Source organism: Cricetulus griseus, chromosome 6 (genome assembly GCF_003668045.3).
Source record: "Cricetulus griseus strain 17A/GY chromosome 6, alternate assembly CriGri-PICRH-1.0, whole genome shotgun sequence".
In the NCBI taxonomy this organism is placed as follows: Eukaryota; Metazoa; Chordata; class Mammalia; order Rodentia; family Cricetidae; genus Cricetulus; species Cricetulus griseus.
Genome location: NC_048599.1, coordinates 24200296 through 24228047, shown reverse-complemented (window position 1 = coordinate 24228047; position 27752 = coordinate 24200296). Strand labels below are relative to the sequence as shown.

The window sequence follows — 27752 nt, the reverse complement described above, 5'->3', positions numbered from 1 at the left end:
ATGAGAAAAACCCTATCAACAGCAAAGGGCTGGTTGCCCAGTATTTAGGTCTCAGGTAGAAATAATCAGTAATTCACTGTGTGTATGAAATAACATATTTAGAAATCGATTTTTCTCGTAGCAGAGGACTTGTTTTTCTCAAAATTTGGTTTTGATGAAAACAGCCTTTTTGTTCCTTTAATAAAAGTAAAAGATATAATTCTAGTATTGAGTCCACGATCTCCATATACTATGCTGTATCCTTTGGGCTCCATCCTCTGGGGGAAACTGAATGTACTGTATTGCCCCCAGGTTGCAACAGTTTACTAAAGAGAGCAGTAGGTAGGGGCTGATTATTATGTTGAAATAAAATGAAGCACTAAAGTTTTTATGCATATTCAACTCTATTTACTTTCGTATATAAAAATCTTTATTTGGAAAAGTATTTTTCATGAATCCACAATTGGAGAATAAATAAGTCAGAAGCATAGACCTCAGGATTAAAAAATAATTTGGGGACAAGAACTTTGAGAAACAATGCCTTCTAGATTTGCAGAAGACAACATCTATATGATTCTTTTGTGATGGTTTACTTGAAATTTCTGAATGAAAATCTTATACAATCAGTATAAAGAGAAGGAAGATTCAATTAAACCAAGAATAAAGGTGGTTCAGTGTGGGAACGTGGGCACATGTTGGGGATGTGATTCCATAATTATATTTATTCCATTGTTGCATGAAAAATAATTTGGAAGGTTTCCAGAAAGTATAAGACATGAATAACTGGCTCTGGCAGCTGGTAGAAATTCTGGGCCAAGATTTTCTCAGAGCTACCAAATGCTTTGGTCAGACTCTGATCAACAGAGTCACTGTCTTCTAGTCAAAGATTTCCATGGTACCAATGGGCAGGATCCAGTTCTGAAGTTGTTTTTTATTTTATTTATTTTTTTGTCTTGTTTTTTGGTGACAGGGTCCCAAGTATCCCAGGATGACCTTAAACTCATTATGTAGCTGAGTATGATCTTGAACTGCTAACCCTCCTGCCTCCACCCTGCAGAATATAGACAGGCGTGTGCCACCACACCTGGCTCAATTTTGAAGATTTTCTTTAAAACTTTTTTTTTTTTTTTTTGGTTTTGTTATGTTTTAGGCCCGAGTAACTTCTTGACATTTATAAATCTGGCATTCCAACAGATCAAACACAATGGGTTCCTATATAGTCTGGGGTTCCTACATTAAGAAAATTGTAATTTCTGAAGAAGTTCGTTTGTGTCAGGGCTATAACACAGATGCTTCTCATCTTTAAAATGAGTTTATCAGACAGCACAGTAAATACCAAAGATAGCAATAGAGATGACATGGCAGCCTCTCAAAAGTCAGAGCTAAAGGCTTAAAGGGCCCAAAAGCTAGAGGAAATAGCCCCAGGGAGCTTAGTGATAGTAAGGCAGATTGGGGTTGAGAGGGAAAGTCAGGTACACACATGCCCCATAACACAATCAATAACTATATTTGTTAGTCAAGGCATACAAAGCCTTGATGCCTTTAGGGGCCAGGCGGCAGTAAAGACGAGAAGTTAGGCTGCATAAACCAGCAGGGTCCTATGGACACTGCCCAACTGCAGAGCAATCGCCTGTTTCTAACATCAAACGAAGGTTATTTGTTTAGACACCAATAGCAATTCAAATTCATTAAAGGCCAAATTCAGCTTGCAGGTTTCCAGTTTGCAGAAAGGAGGAAATAAATGTCTGAAGGAATTCTGGAATCCACACAAGAGTTCAGATATGCCTGATGGGACGTACCTTTCTGTTCACAATGTCTTCTGAACATACTCACTAAGGACTAGAGACTACCTAGCTTCAACAGTGCTGCTGTGGCTCACTAGTGACAACTGTAGTATGCTAAACAATTTGTAATAAGTAACATCTAGTCTTGACATCATGATAGATGTCCTTTGAAAAAATATGATTAAACGTAGATTAAAGGTTAGCCTGAAAAATATTATCACTTTTAATATGCCAAAAAGGAGGTGAAATTACTCAGGAGAAAGAAACAAAGCATTAACTCTTTTCCCCCCTTTGGTTTTATGAGACAAGGTTTCTCTGTGTATCCCTGGTTGTTCTGGAACTCTTTTTTTGTAGTTCAGGCCTGCCAAATTAACTCTTTACATTCATAGGAGAGAGCTTGTGAAACTTTGTTATTCTGGAATAAACTTATGTCATTGTTTAGGCCAAGAAAAAAACAAGTATAGAGATATTGTGGTATCTGGTTTTGGTTCCGTAATACCTGGGTTGAGAAGAATGAATTTTAGGTTTTCATCCTTTAACATTTAAAAGAAAACATTCTATAATCAAAGAAGAGGCTTCAATACTACTGGCACTATTCATTTATGAGCTGCTATTAAGCTGACAATAGTCACACGGGCATGTATTTTGCTATTTTTCATATTCTGCTTATGTTTTAAAGAATCACAATAAAAATTTTATTAAAAAAGTCATCTTGTTTTAAATCCTGGTAATAGCTCTCTGCTTTGAGAAAGTCAAAGGAAGTAAGAATTGCAGGCAAGCAGGATATAGTGAAAAGTTGTCTATGTTATTATATTTTATTCTGATGCCAACTGGAACTACAATGCTGATCAAAAAAAGGCACTTTCCATTCAGTTTGATTTGAGGATTTATAATGAAGCCAATTAAGCAGGTGTGCATTTACATGTGAATTTACATGTGTGCCCACAGAAGTTATACTCGAATTACTTACTTAAATACCAATGCAGAGCTTAAAGTTCAGAAGCAGACTAGTTAGTAGGCAAAGCACTGTTGTTTCCTTGATGAGAAAGAAGCCTTGTAAAGGTATATATGCAATGCAAAGCATGTGATTTTAGCTAATATTTTATTACCTGGTGGCCGGTTTGAAAATTCTGGAAGTTTAGGGCCTGTGTTGTCCAAATTGATTCCTTGTTCTCCAGGTAATGACTGTTGATCAGCTTCCTCTAGACCAGCCGGACGATTATCTTGGGTGCTAAAAGTAGCACAAATCAAGTAAGTTGTATAAGTAATACATGAACCTAGCTCAACCTCTTCCTACCTACAACTACAATATGTTTACATATCATTCTTATCATAATCTTTCTAGTCTGGATACTCAATATTGACCTAAGAGTAAACTAGCCATTTCATTAACCCTTAAAATTTACTTACTCTTAGCATTGTACTTAAACAGTGTTTCCCTCTAATTCCTGACACAATGTTTCATATAATGACACACTTTTAGGTGTTTCAATGACTGATGAGGAGTTTGAGCTACCAATATCCTGAAGTGCTATTCCTGCAAAACAAGTATTCAGTGTGGCCATTAACTTAAAACCAGGTGCCAATGACTCAACAGCTGTAAGGTAGAACTGGTAAAAACAGTATTCAGAAGAAAGGTGGAGAATACCACAACAAAGTTACTAAGCTTTGCTATAGAAGGAAGACTTATCGACATAACCACTGGAATTAGAATTCTTTTTGTAACTTAGAATTTTAGCTGGAAAGGAAAAAAATGAAAATGTTTTTCCTGCTAACATCCACTTTATTCATTTATTTATTTATTTATTTATTTATTTATTTATTTATTTATTGAGACAGCGTTTCTCTGTGTAGCCCTGGCTGTCCCGGAACTTCCTCTGTAGACCAGCAGGCTGGTCTCGAACTCACAGAGATCTATCTACTTCTGCCTTCCAAGTGCTGGGATTAAAGGTGTGTGTCACCACTGCCTGGCTTAAGATCCATATAGTGTTTACATTCTTTTTTAAAAAATATTTTTTAAAAGAATTATTTATTTATTATGTATACAGTGTGGTTTCTGGGAATTGAACTCAGGACCTCTAGAAGACCAGTTAATGCTCTTAACCTCTGAGCCACTTCTCCAGCCTGTGCTTACATTCTTCATTTGGTTTGTTTCTTATTCCCAGTTGTACCTTTCTTTCCTTCCTTAGTTTCCTTTGATCTGATTACAGTCATCCACTTTTAGATAGTATTTTGTCCCATTACACTCTATATTGTTTTATAAACCACACAATGCCTTTAACAGCAGCAGCAGCAGCAGCAGCAGCAGCAACAGGGCTGGAAGGATGGCTCAGAGGTCATGAGCACTGGCCGTTCTTCCAGAGGATCCAGGTTCAATTTCCAGCACACCCATAGTGTAATTACACCACCGGTCACTCCAGATCCAGGAGACCAGACATCCTTTTCTGGCCTCTGGTGGCACCAGACACTCATGCATTGGTGCACAGACATACACAAAGCCAAACTACCCATACATATAAAAAAATAGAAGCAGAGGGAAAAGCCCCAAAACTAACAGCATGTTAGCAGGTCCTAAGCACAACCAAATCGCTGTGCCACTCGGTTCCTATTTCAGAGCACGAAGAAGGAGTTTGTGGTATTCTTCACTTAAAAAAAGAAAAAACTATATCTAAAACAAAGAAAGAAACAAAATCCACCCAAATTCAGTTATCTGCTCCAGTCCCCCTCTTGTTATGGATAAGAAAACAAAAGCCGTAAGTGTATAAAACAGGTTTCACAGTAAGCTAACAGCAGGACTGGAGGTAGGTTACCTTCCTATTAATCCTACTGTCTCTCTTTCCTAGGAACCCGGATGCTGTGCAAGGTCCTTTTAAAAGGATGTTGAATAAACAGTTAAGATCTCTTAGGAGAAAGTTGATGATGACAGCAAATGAATAACCGAAATTTAACTCCCAGCCTATTAGAGGGAATAAAATATCTACCACCATAAAAAAAAAAGTTAACTGGACAGGTTGGTAACAGCAGGAATTTAACTGAGGATCAGGTATAAGAAAAATGAGGTAGAGTATTTAAGTCTAATTCATGAAAATATATGTTGTTAACACAAAATGACTGGCTTTTAATATTTAAGACTCAAGAAGCAGCAAGTTACTATAACAGGTTAAAACCAAAGAATGCTATAGGCTTGGCTAAAGGAGCTGGCTTTAGTTTGAACATTTAAGCTTATTTAAACAAAGCACCCTTGTTTGAGTTTTCTCTCTGTCTGTCTCTGGTCTTTACATTCCCAGCCTTTCCCCCTTCTCTGCAAGGTCTCACTATGCTAGCTTCCTCGGTGTTGAGAGAACAAGTGTGAGTTGCCATACTTGGTGTAGCAATTTGTCTAAGACTGTTTCATGCTCATTAGTCACCGGGCCCTGTTGGTAATGTCTCTGAACTCCAGTTTTATGACTAAAGGCTGAAAATCCACCTCAAACAATATTCCTTCAGGAAACATTTAGTAAAGTCAGAAACATAACTGAGTATGTAGTTTTAGGATATGCAATGTAATTGTCAATTAGCCTTCCTATTGTGTCTTATGAAAGAGCTCCTCTGCGGAACTTGTACTGAAAAGGAAACTGATTTAACAGGACCAATCATGGGTTTAAGTTTTTAGGGACAATGAGGGACTTTTAGAGAAAAGGCACAGATGCAAATGAATAAATATTTTTTTTTCATTTGTAAGATGGCAGGGTGTCTCCATGAATACATATTGTCTCACAAATTCCCCAAGAGCCAAGATAACATTGAAGTCTGAGCCCTGTGGAATGACAGTGGGTAGCCCTGGTCACTTTTCAGGTTGATAGATACAATTCCCATTGAGACTACAGAATTAAAAGGCCTATCAGCCAACTGTAAGGTACTGATTTTGTCTGAATCCTTAAACAAATAAACTAAAAAGAAAAAAGAAATAGAAAAATGTTAACACTATTCGGAAACTATTAAGTAGCAATTTTTGGGTGGTGGTGGCGAACACCTTTAGTTACAGCAGTTGGGAGGCACAGGCAGTTGGGCTCTGAGTTTGAGGCCAGCCTGGTCTACAGATCGAATTCTGGGATATCCAGGGCTACAACAGAGAAACCCTGTCTCAAACAAAAAATTTTTTTCTAGGCATGTTAATGTTATTTTGTGGTTATATAAGAGAACTATCTTTATCATTCAGAGTGGCACTGATATATTTACAAAGCAAATTTACCTTAAAGTAAATAAAAAGATCATAGAAAAGAGTACAGATGAAGATAAGATAAACTATAAGCTGATAGTTGTTAGACAATCTCACTGTACTATCCTAAATTTAGAGAAAGGTTTCATGTAGTCCAGGTTACAGGAGTCTACCACCATGGCTGGTTTATGCCCAGATTTTGTGCATAGTAGACAGACACTCTACTGAGCCACATTCCCCAACTCTAATTTTAAATATGTTTAAAAATTTCTATCAACAAATGTCTAGACAGAAATAAATGAGCAATATTCAAGGTTAACTGATTATAACCTACTTTAGATCTTGCTGACAATTTTTCTTCTTCCGAGGCGGTTTCTTCTTCTTCGGTTTATTTGCATTCGTATTATTTTGTTTATTGTTTACACCAAAATGGCCTGCAGAAATGTCACTTTGCAGTAAGTTGACCAACAATGGACTTGTTAGTGTTACATCCTTATTGACTGGGAAGCCTGGATTTTGACCACAAGACATCTGATTTCCATTGGGTGCACCACTGAATGGTGCATTGAAAGACATCCCATGGCCTGAGAAGTGGTTTCCCGAAGCACTGTTTCCCTGCATGCTCTGCACATGTGGGGGGACCATGTTGGTTTGTTGCATGCTAACATCAGGCAACATCTGAGACAAGTTGACATCATTATTTGCTGTAGTAGCAGGATCACCATGCTGCTGGGCCATGTGTGGGCTGGGTCCTGGGGGCCGCAGAACCTGCCCCTGAATCCCCATAACCTGAGATGGACTGCTGTTTACAGGCCCTTGCTGGGATAGCATCTGTCCTGACATCTGTCCTGTAAATTGCACCATGTTTCCTTGCATGTTCGGAGTTGGTCCCCTCATTATCTGTGCTGGTCCCGGCATGACATTGGATTGGTTCTGAGTGTTAAATTGCTGCTTATTCCCCTGCATCTGATTGGTCATTATTTGCTCTATCATTGGGTTCTGTTGGAGCAAAACTTGCCCCTGAGGCCCCATCATCTGGTTATGTGGTGCCATCATTTGTTGGCCCTGCTGGGGAAGCATCTGCTTGGGTGGGGTCATCCTTTGGGGTGAAGGCCCAAGATTTTGGTTCTGAGGGTTCACCATCATCTGGCCCTGTGGCATAAGCTGGGCCCTTGAAAGGATCATAGGGTTCTGAGGGTTCAAAGTTCCTTGTTGCTGGACCATTTGGCCCTGAGAGGGTACAATCTGTTGGTGCATGCCCATCAGCTGAGATGGTGGGCCCTGTTGAGGCTGGCCTTGCATGTTGCCCAGGGTCACCTGAGGAACCCCAGAGCTACCAGCCTGCTGGTTGTTTATGTTGCCATGAATTCCCATGAGGCTGGATTGCATCATATTTGGTGGCCCGTGAGACACCTGCATCTGGTTTTGAGGAGGGCCAGCTCCTTGACCACCTTAAACAAAAACAAAGAATGAAACATCATCATCATATTACTAAGATACTCAAACTACCTTACTCAGAAAGACATCCATCATCCATGTATCTAATAATCAACACAAATGTACTGTTTGACACATTTTCTGTGTGGTATTTTGACTCTGGAAGTGTGACATAGGATGGAAGTAACTGCTTATATATTTCATGATCATACAGCAGGAGAAATGTATCTTTACTTTTATATAGTAACTTAAAGATAACATTAGAAAGTAAGTTTAGGAGCTGGAGAAATGGCTCAGAGGATAAAAGCACTCACTGCCTGCTCTTCCAGAGGTCCTGAGCTCAATTCCCAGCAACCACATGGTGGCTCACAACCATCTGTAATGAGATCTGGTGCCCTCTCTGATCTGCAGGTATACATGTAGCCAGAACACTGTATACATAATAAATAAATAAATCTTTAAGAAAAAAAAAAGGAAAGTAAAGTTTACTTTTAAATTAAATGAAGCATTACCACTGTTGTAACTATTTTATTCACAATAATGTAGTTATAAGCCTTAACAAAAACCATCATGGGCTAAAAATGAGCTTTATTATGAGTAAGTGAGAGAAACAAAGAATGTACCAGTGTCTTCCAGAAAAAAACTCAGGAATACTGTAAAGACATTTAAAAAATGCTTCTTGGGAAAGTAATTATGCTTTTCAAAAACTATGTGTGTGAAATCTAGATGTTGTACTTTAAAGAAGATAATATACAATATTTCCTAACACGAGGTTTTCTGCTGAAATGACAAACTTCTGATCTGGTAGCTGTGGACAGGAGATGTTAAAAGTTTAGTGATCCTACTCTGTGGCAGTCCCTTGTGGACCACAGGGGACATGTTCTAAGTTCTCTTTAAAATAGGTCTTGGCCTATTGCATTGTTTGTTTGTTGGATCCTTGGGATTTTCTTATAGCTACCTGCTTTATGCCTACATCTCACTGGTGGTGATGGAGACTGAACCCAGGGCCTCCAATGTGTTCAATTAGAGCTATACCCCCAATCTAATCTACCCCACAGTTCACCTGAGTAAACCTTCAGAGCACTATATAGCAGGTTGCTCTGAAACAATGTGATCCAAGCTGCCTTTAACTATTACGTTTGGCTTAAAATTTTTTCAGCTGGGCACAGTGGCTCCATGCTTGTAATCCTAGCACCTGAGCGGCTGAGGCAAGAGAACTGTCATAAGTTCAAGGCTAGCCTGGGCTACATAGTAAAATCCTTTATCAAAACACCAAAAATAAAAACAAAGGCCACTTACATGCTGGGCAACAACTCTACTATTGAGCTATATATCCACTGAACTCATGCTCGTAACCACTGAACTATCTCTCCAGCCCCAAGAATTAGGAACTTTATACATTTTTAAATCTCCTATAACATTAACTCACATAACTCAGAAATGCAGTTTTACATTGGCAGACAGGAAAAATCAAATCATCTGTCCTACTCTTCTCTCATCCTTCAAGAGACAGTATTTACTTTTTATTTATTAAGTCCAATTTTTTTCTCATTCTCTTTTCTTTTCTGAGACAGGGTCTCTCCATGTAGTCTTGGCTGTCCTGGAACTATGTTGGCTAAGGTGGCCTTGAACTCCGAGATCCTCCCACCTTTGCACCCCACGTGCTAAGATTAAAGGCATGTGCCACTGTGCCTAGCCTCATTATTTTAAAAAGAATAAAAAAAAATTAATGCATATGTATCTGTGTGAATGCATGACACATTCATGTCCATGGAGCCAGAGGAGGGTGTCAGATTTCCCGAAGCCAGAAATACAGGAGGTTGTGAGCCACTGACACGGACAATGAGAATTAAGAGAGTAGAAAGCCTTTTTAAACACTGAGTCATCTCTCTAGTCCCTTGTTCTTTATTTCTTAGAAAATTGAATTTTTATTTATTTATTATTATTACTGTATGTGATGTGTGTGTAGGCATATATATGCCCATTGGCAAGGAAGGCCAGAAAGAGAACTTTAACCTGCTGAGACATCTCGAAGGCTCTATAACTTTTCTCATTCTTTAAGTAATTTACAATGAAAGTTGGAATTCAGAAAAATTTAAGCTAATTTAGTTCAAACTACTTCAATGAGAAAGGGCAAAAAATTACTTAGTTCCTAAACAACCAGAAGAACCCAGAAACATGAAATTTGGGCTTACAAAACTGCTTCAAGGAGTACTTGTTAGCTAATCCACTGTATGTTATTTCCTGTCCAAACTTTCTTATATATACTATACTATTGGTACTGACTGAATTGGAAAAGTGCCACATTGCATACCAGAATTTAGATACTCAGCATGAATGAAGCTGATATGTACTATCCAGAGATTTTAAAAGTTGCAGATGTTCAAACATGCCATAAACCCATATAACTGTGAATTTATGGCTTCCTTTCCCAGAAATGCCTTTTTCCTGAGCAAGTTCTAATCTAAGGGTCAGCAAATCAGGCCTACGATTGGTTTGAAAACAGGCAAGGATTTGGAACACTGTTGTCCTCACTAAGTAGAGTTGAATAACTGCAATACAGACTAAATGACCTAAGCTATTTACTATTTAGCCCTTTATAGAAAGAAGAGGAAGTATGTGTGTGTGAGCGCGTGTTCATGCATGTGTATGACTCCTGCTCTAACTGAAGTTTCATTTTTTTTCTCCTAAGGTGTTTCCTGGTTCTTGAAAAAAACTAAACAAAACAAAACTTATTTTCTGTTATTTCCCAAAGATTATCTACGTGTGAGGAAATTAAAGGATTTGTTCATCTGTATACCTCTATTGTCTATCAAAGTATTTACCACATAATCAATGCTCAATAAATGTGGCTAATTAAATCAAAATAAACAAACCTCCATGCTGGACATTTTGATTTGCTTGCAGTTGAAGGGCTCCTGAATTCCCAGGGGTGGTTGCTGTGGTGGAAGGCACCTGACCTTGCATAAAGTTCGGATTGGCCTGTCCTGCTGAGAAGCCAGGTGGGAGGCGTTTAGGCATTCCTTAATAGAAAACAATGAGTGAGGCAGTTACCTAGCAAATTTATACTCCTGCTGAGATGGAATGAATAAGGAAGGATGAGCTGCATGAAGTTTCCACTGGCTTAGCTCTCTCTGTCACACTGGTAGGATCTTTAATAATAAGGTTGGGAAAGATGGTTAAAAAAATCAATACAATCCCTTACATGAGCATTGTCAAAATGAAAAAGAAATACTAAAAAATTTCCACTCAGAACATGCCAAGGAAAAGATGGCAATTTGCTCCCTACATGTGATCTGAGGCCATACCATAGTAAGGTTTGAGGGCTCACTTTTCTCTGTAATAACAATGACTCCCAGTATTTATATATTGCAACACAGGCACCAAAAGATTATGCTAAATTCTCTCATGTTCAAACAAATTGGTATGAAATAGTATAAAGAAAGAGTTGGGTCCCAATTAAGGATAGATGGGTGATGTATTTTCCCCCCTTTGAGGAAAATGAATGACAATCGTTGCAGAAAAATCTCCCTCCCCCACCAGCGTTGTGCTTATCTCTTTGGAAGAGACAAGAGTTCACAGGAGCTTCAAAGTGAGGCTGCATTAAACTTATGCCTTTCTCTTGTAAGATTTGCTGTGATTCTGATAGCTATGGTACCAAAAATCATGCTCTAATGTAATCCTACTCAAGTTTACAACCTTTTGGAAGGCCTAATTTCAGAAAACAAGTTTGCAGTAAAGAGAATCTCAGATCCACTCATGTGCATACCGCAGGTCTTGATGTGGTGAGACCACCTAGGCTCTATAAAAGCAACAATACCTAAAGCTCTCTCAAATTTGTTCATTAGGGCCAGATTTTCAATACCCTGAAAAACTCTTTGTAGACAAATATGCATTTGTCCTTTCATTACAGCAACAAGTCCCCATTTATATGCTTTCGTTGTAATTAAGTCAGTAATCATATCTGCAGAAGGGACTACCCAGATTCTACTGATCTAGGGCTAGATGCCCGGAATAGTGAAGTTTGGAGCAGAAACATTCTTACATTTTCTAAAAATGTCTTAGAATTGAAATATTAGAGCCTGTATTTCAACAAAATCAATTATAAGAGAGTGAAAGGACTGATGGGCAACTTAACTTTACCAGAAACCATGGGAGCATGCCTTTGCTATGTTGCATTGAAGATGCAAGGGTTTTTTTCTGGGTAGGCAATGGGTGTCTTTTTGGGGGGATAGTCTTATCAGGTGAGTTTTACTGACACTCTCTATGCCTTACTGAAAAGCTCCAAGCACAGTCATGTGCACTAGGTCAATGATTAATAAGAATAAATAATAAACATGGAGATGGATAAGTTTTACTGTAATCGTTTTACCTCTCACACATTAAGCTCCATTGCTTTTTCTTCATACAAGAGGCACCTTACAAAATAAATAAATAAATCTCCTTTAGGTATAACTAGTGGAATTCCCTCTCTAAGGAGCAGGCATTGGCATTATAAAACTATAAAAGTAATGATTTTTGAACTTAGTCCCCTTTAATACTTTAATCAAACTTAACAAATACCATGCTTAGATTTTAGTAACTAGGATTATCAAAATTGGTAAGTAGAAGGGCATTTTCCCCATAAAACCCTGTACTTATCTTTTCATTTTTGCTCAACTGTATAAAAATCTTAATCCTTCAACAAATGAGAAGTTTAAATTATTAATAAAATACATGTTTTGGTCTGGACATTTTAATTTACTAGTACATGATTAAGCAAAAATAGTTTGAAACAAAATGAACATCTCTATTTTGAATTTTACCTGCATGTTTATCCAGAGAGCTAGCTTATATTTAACCAGTAAGATGTTACATAGTAATCTAGATAAAAATACATTAAGTTAACTAAGTTTTATATCAAGTGTCATCACCATATTACAAAACCAAACGATTACATCCTTATTTCAGTCCCACCATTAACACTAAAACCTGACATTCTATTCAAATCTAGCTTCACTAAATTTACCAACACAAGTAACTTCAGTGTTCCTCACCTCCTAGGCCTGGGTGTAAACTCTGTGGCCCCTGGTTTGGTGGCTGCTGCTGCATCACCATGAAGTTAGGTGGCACATTTCCCTGTTGAACCATAGGATTCCGACCTGGAGAGCTGACAGGCTGCTGAAATCCCTGGGGAATTGGGTTATTTTGAGGTGGCCTTGGTCCCATCTGCTGTTGAGTTTGGTTAACCGTTGGGGAGGATGCAGGGGATCCCTGCTGGAAGGAGGAGGGTGAGGAGGCAGGAGACTTGTTGGTGAGGTGGGGTTGTTGCAGGGGGGTTGGGACCCTGGAGGGTCCTCCCTGCAAGCTCTTCATCTGAGGAGCTGTGAACTGGCCTGGGTTGCTCATTTGAGGAAAGTTTGTATGGGCTTGTGAGGCTTGCTGGCTGCCAAAGGGATAAGGAGGGGGAGGGTGAGAAGGTGTCTGTACCGTGGCTAAGGAAGGTCTTGCCTGAAGTTGTTGTTGCATTGGGCTAGGCAAAGGAGCCTTCTTCCACCCTTGATTTGCAGTCATTGTGCCCAGAGAGCCCTGGGCTGGTGGAGGCTGTAGGGCTCCAGAAGGCAGCTGGTTCCAGCCTGGAGGAACAGGCACCTGAGTTGGAGCAGTAAACTGTGGACGAATCCCCTGTGGCTGTTGCTGCTGATGTTGCTGTGGAGGTCTTGTCTGCAACTGTTGTTGCTGCTGCTGCTGCTGCTGCTGTTGCTGCTGCTGCTGCTGCTGCAGCTGGGGAAAATTAGCTGGGTTCATTTGTCTGTTCCCAGGAACAGGCTGCATTGGGTGATGTGCTGGAGGTAAGGATCCTGAGGGATGACTCTGTTGTTGAATATGGAGTCCAGAGAGAAGGGGATCCATTGCATCTGTTTAAAGATAGTCAACAGCAATTAACCTTTGCAACTCACATCATAGCACACTGGCTTGGATCTGCTGGTAGCACTGATATTACCATGTGCTTGAGTATCTTCTAAGAACAAACAGAATACCAACAGATATAAAGATGGATCCTGCCTTAAAGACAGCTTATGGTTCATTGGGATGGTGAGGCACATCAAACATAAAATGTAGACAACATTTTCAAAATTGTATTCTGGGCAATTACTGTTAAAGGAAAACAAAATAAAATAGTCAACTATATTTGTGAAATGCTAGACCTAATGATTTCAGACAAGTTTTTCTTTCCTTCCTTCCGTTCTTTATGTATGTATACAGTGTTCTGCCTGCAAGTAAACCTACAGGCCAGAAGAGGGCACAAGATCTCATAACGGATGGTTGGGAGCCACCATGTGGTTCCTGGGAATTTAACTCAGGTCCTCTGGAAGAGCAGCCACTGCTCTTAACCGCTGAGCATCTCTCCAGTCCCTACAAGTTTCCTTTTTACTGTAGGAAGCTTAGTGCTTCCAACATGTTAATTTATGAAACATTTACCAAATTCATATGGCTTCAAAGTTCTGTTATGATGTATCTCATAAAACTAAGCATGCCAAGGATATGTGGCAGTCTGAATGAATGGCCCCCAAGGCTCAAACAGAGGGGCACAATTAGGAGGTGTGGCCTTGTTGGAGGAAGGGTGTCACTAGGGGTGGGCTTTGAGGTTTCAAGTGCTCAAGCCAGGCCCTGTGTCACTCTCTCTTCCTGCTGCCTGCTGATTCAGATGGAGAACTCTCAGCTACTTCTCTAGCACTATGTCTACCTGCCATGATGATAATGGACTAAACCCCTGAACCTGTAAGCAAGCCCCAATTAAATGTCTTCCTTTATAGGAGTTGCTGTGGTCATGGTGTCTCTTCAGAGCAACAGAAACCCTAAAACAGCATACTTCTTGGGAATATTGGGGCATAGCTGATAAGAAAGTAAGAAATTCTGAGAAGAAATGTTGACATTTAGCTGTGAAAATTCATAGTAGATTTTGTAAAGAAGGTAAAAAATAGAACTAAGCAATTAGAAATTCAGCATCAGTGATTAAATCCCAATGATATCTGTAAGAAGCTCCAGCCTCTCTGACTGCAGTGTGACTACCTGAGTGAGAAGCAGGGCGAGGAGTCCTGGGCTGCAGTTCTGGACTGGGGCCTGGGGCCATCATGGAAGATGACATGTTCCCACCCTGGGGCATCATAACAGTGGCAGGGCTCGCCATCCTTATTAGTCCTAGAAGAAAAAAAGTACTAGAATAACATACTGAAGTTGGCACATTTGTGTGTGTGTATGGGTGGTGCTTGTTTCTGAGATGAGATCTTAACTCTAATGACCAGACTGGTCGGCACCTCATGGTAATTGCTTCTGGAAGGGCTGAGATTATAGGTGAGTCACCACACTCAGCTTACAATTTTTATTTTTAATGATATATTTTAGAAATTCTAAAAGATACAAAAATTTCTTTTAATAACTTTTTAGATTTAAAAACTTTATGTCTATGAATGTTTTGCCTGCATATACATATGTGTGCACTACACACAAGCCTGTTGTTTGTGGAGACCAGAAGAGGAGTTGGATCTCCTGGAACTAGAGTTACAGATGGTTGAGATAGGGTCTCATTATATAGCCTTGGCTGGCCCAACTGCTACATACACCAGGTTGGCCTCACACTCATAGAGATCCACCTGCTTGCCTTCTGAGTGCCCTTTTTCTCAATTCTTAAGTCAAATTCTTAGCTCATTAATTTTGTATTGATGTTCACCACTGATACCCGAGAGCTTTCCTTCCAACTTCTATAATGGACATATTTCTCAAAATTTGATTGATACATAATATCCTTACTCTAAATTTCCAAGCACTTTTCAATTTCCATCTAATTACCCTTTAAAATCATAAGCCATTTAGAATGTATTTCTAAATTTTTAAAGATATGGGTGTTTTGGTTATGTGCTATTTATTTTGCCAACCACTTAAGTACACTATGGCTAGATAGGGTACTGTTCCATGGTATTTACTAAAACTTGCTTTTGAAAACATTTATAATCATCTCATATAAATCCACTTATGCTTGAAAAGATTAAAAACTCTGGAATTAGGTTTACATATTTTCTATACATATTCATTCATATGAAGTTTTTTTTGGAGATAATGTTGCCATGACTGAATGGCCTTGAATTCACAGAGATCCAGCTGCTTCCTAAGCACTGAAATTAAAGGTATATGCCACCAGGCCTGGTTCATTATATAAAATTTTTCATCATGTCATTCAAGCTTTCTTCATTTTTATAAGTTTGATTCATCAATTACTAACAGATGTTAAAATCTCCAAGACTTGACATTTCAGTATTATTTTTATATATTCAGAGGCTAGGTTATTAGGTGTGTAAAAATTTAGCTATTTTTGATGAATTTTTTTCTGTTATATGGTCTTTTTCATTTATGATTTTTATCTTTTATTGTTATTATTTGTGGTATTAGGGATAGAAATGAAGTCTTTGCATATGCTAGATAAGCACTTGAGCACCAAGCTACATGTGTGACTTTTTACATTCTGGGACAGAATATAAATTACTCTAATAGGCCTCCAATCTGGAATGTAGTCTCCTCAGGCCTTGAACTTAAAGTCCTCCTAAGTAGGTAGAATTACAGGCAAGTACTACTATGCCAAGATTATATCCTTTACTTTTTGAGACAGGGTCTCACTATCCATCCCTTGCTGTCCTGGAACTTGCTTTATAGACCAGGCTAACTTCAAACTCATTGAGACTCATTGCCTGCCTCAGCCTCCCCAGTGCTACGATTAAAGGTATGTACCCCATGCACGTGTTTATCCTTTTCATCTTAGCATCTGTCTTGTCTAATTAAAAAAAATACTTTTTCCTGCTAATATTTACCTGGCTTAATATTATATTGTATTCTCATATTTTATGCATTCTCATATTTTCTACAGTTCTCCAAACAGTACAGAGCTAAATCTGAGACTATTATTCTAAGTAATCACTTCCATATTAATAGTGTTCTCAATCCATTTACCTTTACTGTCAGTTACTGGTATATTCTGATTTATCATTCATTCTATGACTTCTATTTATAATATTTTCTCCCTATGCTATACTGTTTTATTTTCCCTACATTTTATTGGATTTTTTCATCATACCTTTCCTTTTTACCATTCTATTACTTGCTTCAAGTTGTACATTCTATTATTTTACTACTATCTTTAAAGTATTAATCAGCAAACCTGACCTAGAATGTAACAACTATATGCTTGTCATTACTAAGTCGGCCTTACGCCGGCTCTGGTGGCGCAGGCCGGAAGGATTTGCTGAAGGAGTCAGAGGCCGGTGGATCTGGAGTTCGACTAAGTTGGTCTTACAACCAACTACCTGTCTTTATCAAACATCAGCTCACTATTCCTTCTTAGACCTCCCTTCTTCCTGAAGTTCATCCTTGAGCAGGTCAATTAGCAAAGATGTGTTAATGGTAAATGTTCCTTCCCCCCCACCCCAAAGAATAAACTTTATTTGGCTTATGAGCCAAACAAACTTTCTCCTGCACAGTTTTGGTTCCATGCAGCCACCCAGTCTAGAAGGCAGCAATAAGATCCACTTTGCACCCAGCAGGGGCACCTCTTCAGATAGTGGAGGGTTTGCCAATGTGCTGGTAGTTACACCCTTCAAAGGAATGCTCCAAAAGACTATGGCCATATCCCATATACATGACCACCAGTTCTTTGCCTTTTACTTGTGGTATGCACAGTCTGCCTTTAAGATAGGTTTGTAACTTGGCCGGGTGGTGGTGGCACAGGCCTTTAGTCCCAGCACTTGGGAGGCAGAAGCAGGTGGATCTCTGAGTTTGAGGCCAGCCTGGTCTACAGAGCAACAGAGAAACCCTGTTTCGAGAAGAAAAGAAAGAAAGAAGAAAGAAAGAAAGAAAGAAAGAAAGAAAGAAAGAAAGAAAGAAAGGAAAGAAGGAAGAGAAAGGAAGAAAGAAAGAAAGCCATGCCAACAACAGCTTTGTTGGTCTGGAAAATGACCTTCTTGGATCCTGAAGGCAAATTCACATGGGTCTTGGTAACTGGGTTGTGGGAAATGAATGTTACATAGTTCCCAGAGGCCAGCACTAGCTTGTCCTTGTCCCCAGGCTTCTTCTCCAGAAAACATGTAATAGTACCCACAGGCCTGGTGCCCACTGGTAAAACATTGCCAATATTGAGCTGGACCTTCTTGTCACAGTACACAGATGTCTGGTGTGGATTACCTCTGCAGCGAAGCTTCTTAAATGGATAGGAATCACAAAGGACAACCTTCACAAGAGGAGTGCCATGGACAAGGTCATCAATGACCTTTCAGATGCCCTCAATATAGCCGTACTGCTCAGCAAAGTTCACAGTATGCAAGTATGAGGCACAAAGTTTCTTCTGCCCTCTATCAGCCCATGGCGGCGGGTCTGCTAGAAGCACAGCTGGTAATGCTCTTAAGTTTCTGAAAATTTATTTTGTTCTACTTCTCTTGATAGTGCAACTAGATTTAGAGTTCTAGGTTCCCAATGATTTCCTTAGCATTTGGAAATACTATTCTAAGACTCTGGCTTTCAATGTTCCAGCTGAGAAATCAGCTGTGAATCTGATAGTCTTTCCTTTGTAAGCAATGGCTCTTCTGGGGTGTGTATGAGGTGCCTTTAACATTCTGTTTTCCACGTTCTGTATGTTTACAGTACAGTTTAGATGTACATTTATCTGTGATGCTCGGTATTTCTGATATTCTGATATGGAAGAATTGTGTCATTTTGAAAACTATTCTGGAAAATTTTCAGGTATTCTTTAATGCTTGTTCCTCAGTTTCTTCATCTTCTGGAGCTCTTTTAAAATTTTTTCTTGTTTTATCCTTCAAGTCTCGTGACTACTTTCATATTTCCACTATTTCTCTTTTCTGTATTCTGGGTGATTTCTTCAAATTCTCCTTCAAGTACAACTATTTCTTAATTTTCTGACTAAATCATTCATTTGTTGCCATTAAATTTTTTACAAGTTCTGTTCCCCCTTCAAACATATTTGAGACAGGGTCTCTCTGTGTAACAGTCCTGGCTGTCCTGAAACTTGCTTTGTAGACCAGGCTGGCCTTGAACTCACAGAGATCTGCCTGCCTCTGCCTACCAAGAGCTGAGATTAAAGGTGTGTGCCATCACCACCTGGCCTGTTAATATATTTTTCTTATGGTTTTCATAATTTTAAACATGCTGTCACTATTACCTAAAATTCCAAAAACTGGAAGTTTAACCCTAAAATTCATTAACTTAGCCCAAACTTGTTTGTTACAGTGAGTTTTAACTGAAGTCCATAATGGCCCAGTGGAGAATGTGTTCCTCCAGAGCATCAGTGGCTTCACCAGTCTAGAACCACTTAATGTTAATGACAGGTTAGCTGTTCAGGTCATTTTATTAACATATGTCCAACAGGCAAATGGTTAAAGAAGATATTCCCTGAACAACCAGCCTCCAAGCAGAGCCAATGTCAAGAAAGGCAAACACCCAGGTATCTGACTGTGTCAAAGGTAACTAACATTTTTAGCCTAGAAAATCTGGCTTCATGAAGGATTTTGAATTCTAACTTCATTCTTCATGTAGCCTTCCTGCCACCCAAATCACTTGGCTCTTCAGATTCTCCGTGATTGTTTTTATGTTTTGCCCCTTCCTCCTCCCCCACTTCAAAGACATGGTCTTAACATGAAGGTCAGACTGGTCTTGACATGGTCCTGACTGCTGAGATCACAAAGTCTTATGCTTCCACACCAGCTGGTCATCACTATTTAAATTTTCATTTTTAACGGATTGTTTTCTCTGCAAAGTTCTTTTGCTTGCTTAAAATCTCAGCTATGCATTACATATTATATCTTATGTAGAACTTTTAGGAATTTTCTAATTAGAGAACACAACCAGAAAAAGAGTTACCTGTTAAAATTAGATCTACTTCTGTAGAATCCCACCCCATTTTCAAAGAGGACAATTAGGAAGAACACTCTCAGGAAACAGGTATGGTGATACACACTTGAAACCCCAACAATCAGAAGACAAAGGCAGAAGGATAGCTGCAAGTTCAAGGCTAGCCTGATCTACATAGTAAGTTCCAGGTTAGTGAGGGCTATACAGTGACAATCTGACTAAAAACAAAACAAACAACAACAAAACAAGAACACTCTTGTGATATGAAGAACAAATCTTCTTGGCCCACAATGGGGTTCTTATTTCTGGAAATTTTCCAGTATACACTGACTATATGCTCAGCAGTAACATGTTGACATGCATTTCTGGTACTATGTGGGAATTTGAACTAGATCTGTGGTCCTTACTGCAGGTAATATCCAGGGGATTTTGAGTTATCCAGAGATATCTTTAGTTGGCACAATAGAAGGAGATGCACAAGGGTGCTAATAGCATCTGGTGGGTAAAAGCCCAGGATGGTACTAAATACACTCCAATGTCCAAGACAGCTATTCACAACAAGGAATCATTCATCCCAAATACCAACAACCAAAAATGAAAGTTTTGACTAAATGATTACTACAGTATACTCAAGAATCTTGGGATTCTCTAAGGGCATGAAAAAAAAAAGGGCTACAAATTTATGTTTAGTTGCTTTCTATTGTCAATGCTAAGAGAAGAAAGTATTACCAAGATAAATTGATAAATTAAGACATTCTAGACACATAATTCTAAAGTTACTTAATATTGTTTCAGAGTAAAAAAAGGAATCTTTTAATTGGTATAAAGAAATACCTATAGGTTAAAATGTCATGGTGACTACAGATCATCACTAATTAATTAGTCCTGTACTTTGTGTTGTAAATGATCACAATCAGTATCTTCCAATTTAACCTGATTTCATTAGCTTCAAGGTCTTCTATGTGGTAATGAACTTACAGCACTGTACCACTAGCCAGATAGATACTAGATGTTGGAATCATTGTGCTGGCCTCAGCTTAACAAGTATCTTGACAATTCAAGACTTGATGGGATCTCTAACATTGTTTCCAGGATATAATTAAAGATGTTTATGGTCCCCTAAGACCAGAAAAAAGTGCCTGTGGACAGGAGTTGAGATCAGAACTCAGATTCCCTGACTTTCTTCGTGTCAGGTCCACTCATTGCCTACTCTAGTGACATACACAGCGATTGGGCTCTTCCCACCCTTCACTCTTCAGGCAGTGGCAATCGTACCACCTATGACTTCTTTAAAAATTTTTTTCAAGCCAGGGTTTCTCTGTGTAGTTGTCCTGGAACTTGCTCTGTAGACCAGGCTGACTTCAAACTCAGAGTTCTGCCTGCTTCTGCCTCCTGAGTGCTAGGATTAAAGGTGTGTGCCATTGGAGGGGAAGCTGTAGCCACGCCTACTTAGGGGCTGGCCACAGATGTGCCTGACCATGCTTGCGAGGGCATGGCCAGGATGACGTACAGCGAGACTTAAAGGGGACTGTGTCTCTTTCGGTTTCTCTTTTGGGCTTGCGTACAGACTGCTGCCACGCCAGCTGGCTAGGACGCTCTATAAGTAAGGCTTTTCCCTATTAAATACCCTTATATTTCCACTTGGCTCCATATTGGTAATTTCCCACTATATGCCACCGCCACCACCCCACCACCTATGACTTAAAATCAAGTCGCTTTAACACTTGCTCAGAGCTGTACAGGGGACCAGGTCTATATATAAGTCACCAGGTTAGACATTTCCATTAATTATATGACACTTCACATCAGTCCAACAGCACAGATTTTGACAGATGCACAAAACAGCGAGGGCTGGTCTACAGAGTGAGTTCTAGGACTACAGAGAGACCTGTGGCCAGAGCTACAGAGAAACCGTGTCTCAAGAAACAAAAAACAGAAAGAGAGAAAGGAAGGGAGGGAGGGAGGGAGGTCAAGTCCAAAACTGGTAAAATGTCACACACAAGTGAGTAGGAAGCCTCACCTGGACCACTTGCCATGGGAAATCCTGCCTCCATCCTAACAGAATTTCCAGATGCCATGGGTCCATTCATTCTCACATCTTGGCTTCGGTTCTGGCCCAAAGCCAGGTTGATAGCACCTTCCCCTGAAAATTACAGTAGAGTTATAAAATGGAAATAAAAGTAAAATACTGATAATAACCCTAACCCTAACCCTAACCCAGCACCCCAGAGGTGCAGGGAAGATGGGAAGCTCAAGGCTGTGCTCCTACATAGCATGCTGGAGCCTATGGCTAGACAAGATCCTACTTAAAACAAAACACCAAACAACAAAATGATTTGTGGTAGAGAGGTCATGTAATGACAAATAGAGAAATCTCTTCTAACTAACCTTTGTGACATAAGGTAAGACTAGCATGTGAATAGGTTTATAATGGACAATGCTGGGGATTGAATCCAGGGCCTTCTGCATGGTAACCATGTGTTGTATCAATCATTAAATCTTCTGTAGTATGTGTGGTGTGTGTGTGTGTGTGTGTGTGTGTTATGTGTGAGTGAACTGGGCGGTGGTGGTGTGCACCTTTAATCCCAGCTCTTGAGAGACAGGGGCAGGCAGATCTCTGAGTTTGAGGTCAGGCTAATCTACAGAGTGAGTTCCAGGATAGCTAGGGCTACATAGAGAAACCCTGTTTCAAAAAACAAAAAAATAAAAAATAAAAATTTGTGAGTCTTTTGCCTACATATATGTATGTGTATCACATTTATACAGTACCCAAAGAAGTCAAAAGAGGGTGTTGGATCCCCTGGTACTGGAGTTATAGATGGTTTTGAGCCACTATGGTTGGCTCACATGGTTGGGTGCTGGGAACTGAACCTAGGTCTTCTGCAAGAGCAGCAAGTGTTCTTAACTGCTGAGTCAGCTCAATATTCTATCTCATTTGCATTTCACCTGGTAGGTAACATCACTAGGATTGTTTCAATTAAACAGACTCTAAGGAAACTTAAATCTTAACTAGGCCTAATGAAGACAGCTGCTGAGACAACTTTCAGAGTGCTCCTTGCACTTAACCCACAGTGACACAGCCACCTTTGTGGGGTGAAGATACAGCTAGCTTGTCACTGGGGAGTTGAAAGACCATATTTCCCGCTCCTTTCATATCACAGAATCTTGGTTTCCAGTCTGAAGATAAAGCAGGAAGCTAATAAGGAGATACTTTCCCCTGTCCTGTCACTGAGCTTTCTGTGTAGAGTTTAATCAGGGGACTGACTGCCTGGTCCTAGGGAACAACATCCTCCCAATAAAGGAACCACCATTAGAGGCTATAGCCTATAAGAATCAAGAGTGAAAAAATATATATATGGGGTTTTGGAAGTCTCACCAATGGAAAGGAACTATTAATATATTAAACCTATTAAGACATTTTAAGTAGAAGCATTTTTTTTTTCTTTTTTTGGGTTGGAGGTGTTTTTATTTATTTAAAGAGAAGATCTTACCCTGTAGCCTAGGCTGTCTTTTTTTTTTTTTTTTTCCCCGAGACAGGGTTTCTCTGTGTAGCTTTGGAGTCTATCCTGGCTCTGGAGACCAGGCTGGCCTTGAACTCACAGAGATCCGCCTGCCTCTGTCTCCCGAGTGCTGGGATTATAGGTGTAAGCTACTTCACTAAGTAACCTAAGCAGAAGAGTTCTTGAAATGACATCAAGTAATATCACTCCTTGTTTTTTGGCAGTTCTCCACTGCCAGTAGCTTAGTTAGTAAAGTGATTGCTCAGGACCTGAATTGAGTTCCCAGCACCCATTAAAAAAAAAATAAATAAATAAAAAAGAGCCTGGACAACACTTATAATCTCGGCATAGGGGAGGCAGAGACAGGAGCATCACTGGGGTTTGATGGCCAGTTAGCCCAGCCTAATTGGTAAGTCTGAGTGAAAGTATTAAAACACAAGGTAGGGCCAATGAGATGGCTCAAAGGGTAAAGGCATTTGCTTTCAAGCCTGATGACTTGAATTTGATTCCCAGGATCCACATGGTGGAGCAAGATAACTGGTTCCCATGGGTCGTCTACATGCACAAACACACACACACAAAATATATAAAAATTATTTATAAAAAGAAGAAACTCTTGCATACTTGCCCACAGTTGATGTTTACATCAACTACAGATATAATTCACATCAATCATAGAGTTGTCCTTCTTAATTAAGATCATGGGCTCATTTGAGTTCCTAACAATAGTATAATTATATACCAGGTGCTAAAACAAAGTAATGTTATTATATCCTTCCTTGCTTTCATTCAACATGTTTATTAAAGAGACTAATGTATACCAGGCAATTCAAAAATACGACAGTGAACAAAACCAGACAAGATCCCTTTCCTACTAGAGTTTAAAGTACACAGAGGAATAAACAATAACCATAACCAAATTCCTGTCCTAAGGAAAGTGTGAGATAAATGATCTGGGAGAAAGGAACTTTTGTTAGAGCATAGTAACTGACTCCAAGTCAGCCAGAGACTTAAGGCTGCAAAAACTAACTTGAAGAACAGGAATGAGACAGTACTCCATATACAGAAGGCAACAGTGCAAAAGAACTGTGACAGAAGGGAGAACTGTGTGTTCAAAAAACCAAATGAAAACTGGAGAGACAGTAAAGCAGAGGGCTTCTGGGGGTAGAGAGTGTGGAATTAACTAGCATAAGTTTATATGAGGAAGACAGACATTAGACCATGCAAGCCTTGAGGCCATGGTAGAGATTTTGGCCTATATTCTATGAACAGCAGCAAGCAACAGAAGGGCAAGCTGGATATCATGTATGTATTAGGTTGAGCATATTTTACATTCAAGAGGGTCACTCCAGTGATAACACTTACAAAAGAACTGTTCAGGACTCCCTAATCTGCCACATAAACAAAGGAAATTGTAAAGTTATTCAGTAAAGGGTAGCAATTAAAATTAGATATTCTTCAAAAGACAAATCAGTTTCTTTAAGAGTACAAGTAAAACCAAAGCCTGAGACTGAAGGCAAAAGAGCCAACGGAATGATGCTTCAGGCTGCAGCAATACCTCAATGCTTCTTTATTCTAAGTGCTGCAACTTGAAGCACAGGGTGCACAGCTGCTTGAGAGTCTCAAACATAAGAGCAGAGGAATAGACAAAGCAGCATCAGAAACTATGCTGGATATCACTGTTACTGTATTTTGGTTCAGAAGGGCACATGACAAAGTAAAGGACCTTCAATCTGAACGGAGAGAATCCCCAGATCCCGGAGCTGCTGGTTGTTGCTCTGAGCCAGGATCCGTAACCGCTCCGCTGCTTCCCGGGGGATGTTGAAAGTGACGCGAACGCTGTTCCAGGGCTCCACTTTCTGTACCTTTAGTTTGCTGGATTCTTGGTCATGAAGGAAAGAGAATAACATTATCAATTTTGTAGGAACTAGAGGATGTGCAACTAAAAAGCAAAACAAAAACTCCTGCTTTAGGTAAAAGTTGAGATCCCACTGAAGCACAAGAAACCGAGGGAGGAAAACATACATTCAATAGGTAAGCTTCATGGAGAACAGAAAAACATCTGGCATTCTGCAATTCTGAAAATGACACAAACTTTGGGACATATTCTTAAGAATACACAAAAGCTAATTTCTGGAAAAAGCATGTTTACACATGCTAAGTAAAGAGTGAAGTTAACCTAATATCATATACAAAAATTAACTGAAAATGGAACAAACATTTAAATATAGACCTAAAAAAAAATCTTTGAAGAAAATATGTAGCAAACCTTCACCACCTTCAATTTGGCAGTGATTTCTTGGATACAGCAGCAAAGAGGCAAGCAACAAAAGAAAAAAATAGAAATGCTGGACTTTTTTTATATATCAAAAACCACTACAGAGTGGTTAGATATCATATCACATAAGGATGGCTATTACAAAAATAATATATAGCTCTGGGCAGGGGGTGGGTGGCACATGCCTTTAGTCCCAGCATTCAGGTGACCCAGCAGAGGCAGGTGGATCTCTGAGTTCTAGGCCAGCCTGGTCTACAGAGAGAACTGCAGGTCAGCCAGGACTACACAGAGAAACCCTGTTTTGGAAAAAAAAAAAAAAAAAAAGGATACAGCAAATGTTGACAATGATATGGGAAACCTGGGGACCCCTGTTCACTAATGGTGGGAGTACACAAATGGTACAATTTGCTAAGAGAACTATATGGTAAGAAGTTTTCTAAAAAAAAAAATTATATGATATAGCACTTTTAATTTTAGGTATGATATAGCATTTTTAATTCTAGGTATCAGAATCGAAAGCAGGATATGCGAGAGTATATCCATGTTTATGGCAGCATTATTCACAACAGCTAAACCATAGAAGTAATCCAAGTGTCCAGCAACAGATAAACATTAGTAAGCAAAATGGGGTACATCCATAAATTCTGTGGAACATTCAGCCTGAAATGGGAAGTAAATCCCATCATGTGCACATAGAGAAACACTGAGAAAACTATGTTAAATGAAATAAAGCAGCTGTAAAGAGACAAGGACTACCTGACTCTGATTATATGACATAGGTAATAGTCAAAATCATGGAAAGAAGCCTGGAGAGATGGCTCAGTGGCTTAGAGAACTGGATGCTCTTCAGAGGATTGAGATTCAATTCCCAGAACATACACAGCAACTCACAACTAGCTATAGCTCTAGTTCCAGCAGATCTGATGCCCTCTTCTGGACTTTGTGGGCACTGCATGCGTGTGGGGCATTTACATACAGGCAAAATACCCATGTGCATAAATAAATAAATCTAATTTTTAAAAATTAAAAATATCATAGAAAGTAGAATGGCGCTTATTAAAGGCTAGAGTAGAGAAGGAATGGGGAGTTATATGATAGGTATAGATATTAATTTTATGTGAGTTATAGAAATGGCTGCTAATGATTGTTATAAAATATTATAATTGTATTTTAGTACCATTGAACCATATATAAAAACGGTTAAGATAGCAAATTCTTCTATATGTATTTTAAAATCAAAGATTAAAATTAACTGAGGCAGTAATTTTGTTTATAATTACATTTTGCAGGCAGGGAAGCAAATAAAAGCTATCCAGCAGCTCAAGACTAAATAATTTTCCTTTTGTTATTAACTCAGATCAACTAAATGGTTTATATGCTTTATTCAATTACATCTTTCAGTATTAATAAAATGGCCATACAGGAATAGGCTTTCTCAAAATCCAGACACCTATGAAAAAGTTTTACATGTCACTTAAGCCTCTTCCAGCTCTTAAACCATTAGGTACTAAATAGTAACACAGAATTCATTTGCTCTAATGTACAACAACAACACAACAGATCAATTGCTAAGGGCAATTAGATTAATATACTCACAAAATTTAAAAATGGTTAGACAACATTTAGCCAACGGTCTCTTACAGGTAAGGGACTGGGGCCCAGAGACAGGCTAAGTGATCCAGAAAGCTGCAGCTACCTAATGAACTTACAGAAAGCATTAAAACCCAGCTCTAGGGTTTAAAACTATTGACGTTCTGCTGAAAAACTTTGGATCCTGGTTCCACAGGAGAGAGACACGAAGTTTCTTTCCAATCTGATGATCACTGGAAACTTACCCATGTTCTACATATACATCATATACAAAGCAAATAGGTATGATGTAATAAAGACTATAATCTCAGCCTTCAGCAATAAGATCTTCCTTCTTTCTAAAACACAAACTAAAAAATAAATAAAAAATGATGGTGAAGAGACATGCCTTCCAATTTACTTTGCGTAACAGTAACCATGAAAGGGGAAACATTCAAAAAGAGTAACCAGAAGGAAACAAAAATTAAAGCAATTACCCATGTGTAACAAGTTGGGCACATTCTTTAATATTGCATCCAGTTTCCATTTGAAGTCTTTATCATCTATATTTCCTTTGAAGGCTACAAAAATTGTGGAATCCTCCAAAATACTATCACTTTTTGTGTCATCATCTTCTAGTCCAGAGTCAAAATCCACCTCCGAGTCTTCCATTGTTGATGAACACAGGGAAGTATAGATGTCTTCGAAGTTTGGAAGGTCATCCAAAACCATGGTGCTTTATTCCAGAAGTATATGCAAAGTGAACAATAAGAAAACCTTAAAAAAAGGGGGGGTGCAGAGTATTATATATTCAACATATTATTATTTAACATATCACCCATACTTATGTGAAAGGTGTAATTTATTCACTAAGTAAAATTTCCTTTCATAGTACTATATGCTACTTTTTTTTTTTTTTTGCAAGACTAGGATACTGACAGGAATATATAAAGGCTACAGGGACATAAAAGAAGAGGACTGTGACAGTGTATACCTGTATTTTCAGGAGAGAGATCACAAGTTTGAGCCCACCCTAGGCTGCAGAGTTAAGATCTTGTCTCAAACTAACACAACAACAGTATCCAGAAAATCCTTTGTAAAACATCTATATCTACTTT

General features: G+C 39.0%; 1 protein-coding gene across 12 annotated transcripts in view; it reads right to left on the bottom strand.

Moving 5' to 3' along the window:
• Ncoa6 (nuclear receptor coactivator 6) overlaps positions 1-27752 on the bottom strand; it is an 84269-nt gene that overhangs the window by 21702 nt on the left and 34815 nt on the right. For 6 of the 12 annotated variants that reach the window (XM_035446740.1, XM_027421390.2, XM_027421392.2 and 3 more), the window contains 8 exons: positions 27132-27411; positions 24514-24669; positions 21308-21430; positions 14452-14580; positions 12435-13295; positions 10275-10421; positions 6296-7412; positions 2873-2994 (listed from right to left, as the gene is read on the bottom strand). In XM_035446740.1, the coding sequence (XP_035302631.1) occupies positions 2873-2994; positions 6296-7412; positions 10275-10421; positions 12435-13295; positions 14452-14580; positions 21308-21430; positions 24514-24669; positions 27132-27366 (2890 nt within the window). In that variant the 5' untranslated portion in view covers positions 27367-27411. The remainder of the gene's footprint in view (positions 1-2872; positions 2995-6295; positions 7413-10274; positions 10422-12434; positions 13296-14451; positions 14581-21307; positions 21431-24513; positions 24670-27131; positions 27412-27752) is intronic. The other 6 variants (XM_035446743.1, XM_035446742.1, XM_035446741.1 and 3 more) reach the window with 4 other exon arrangements.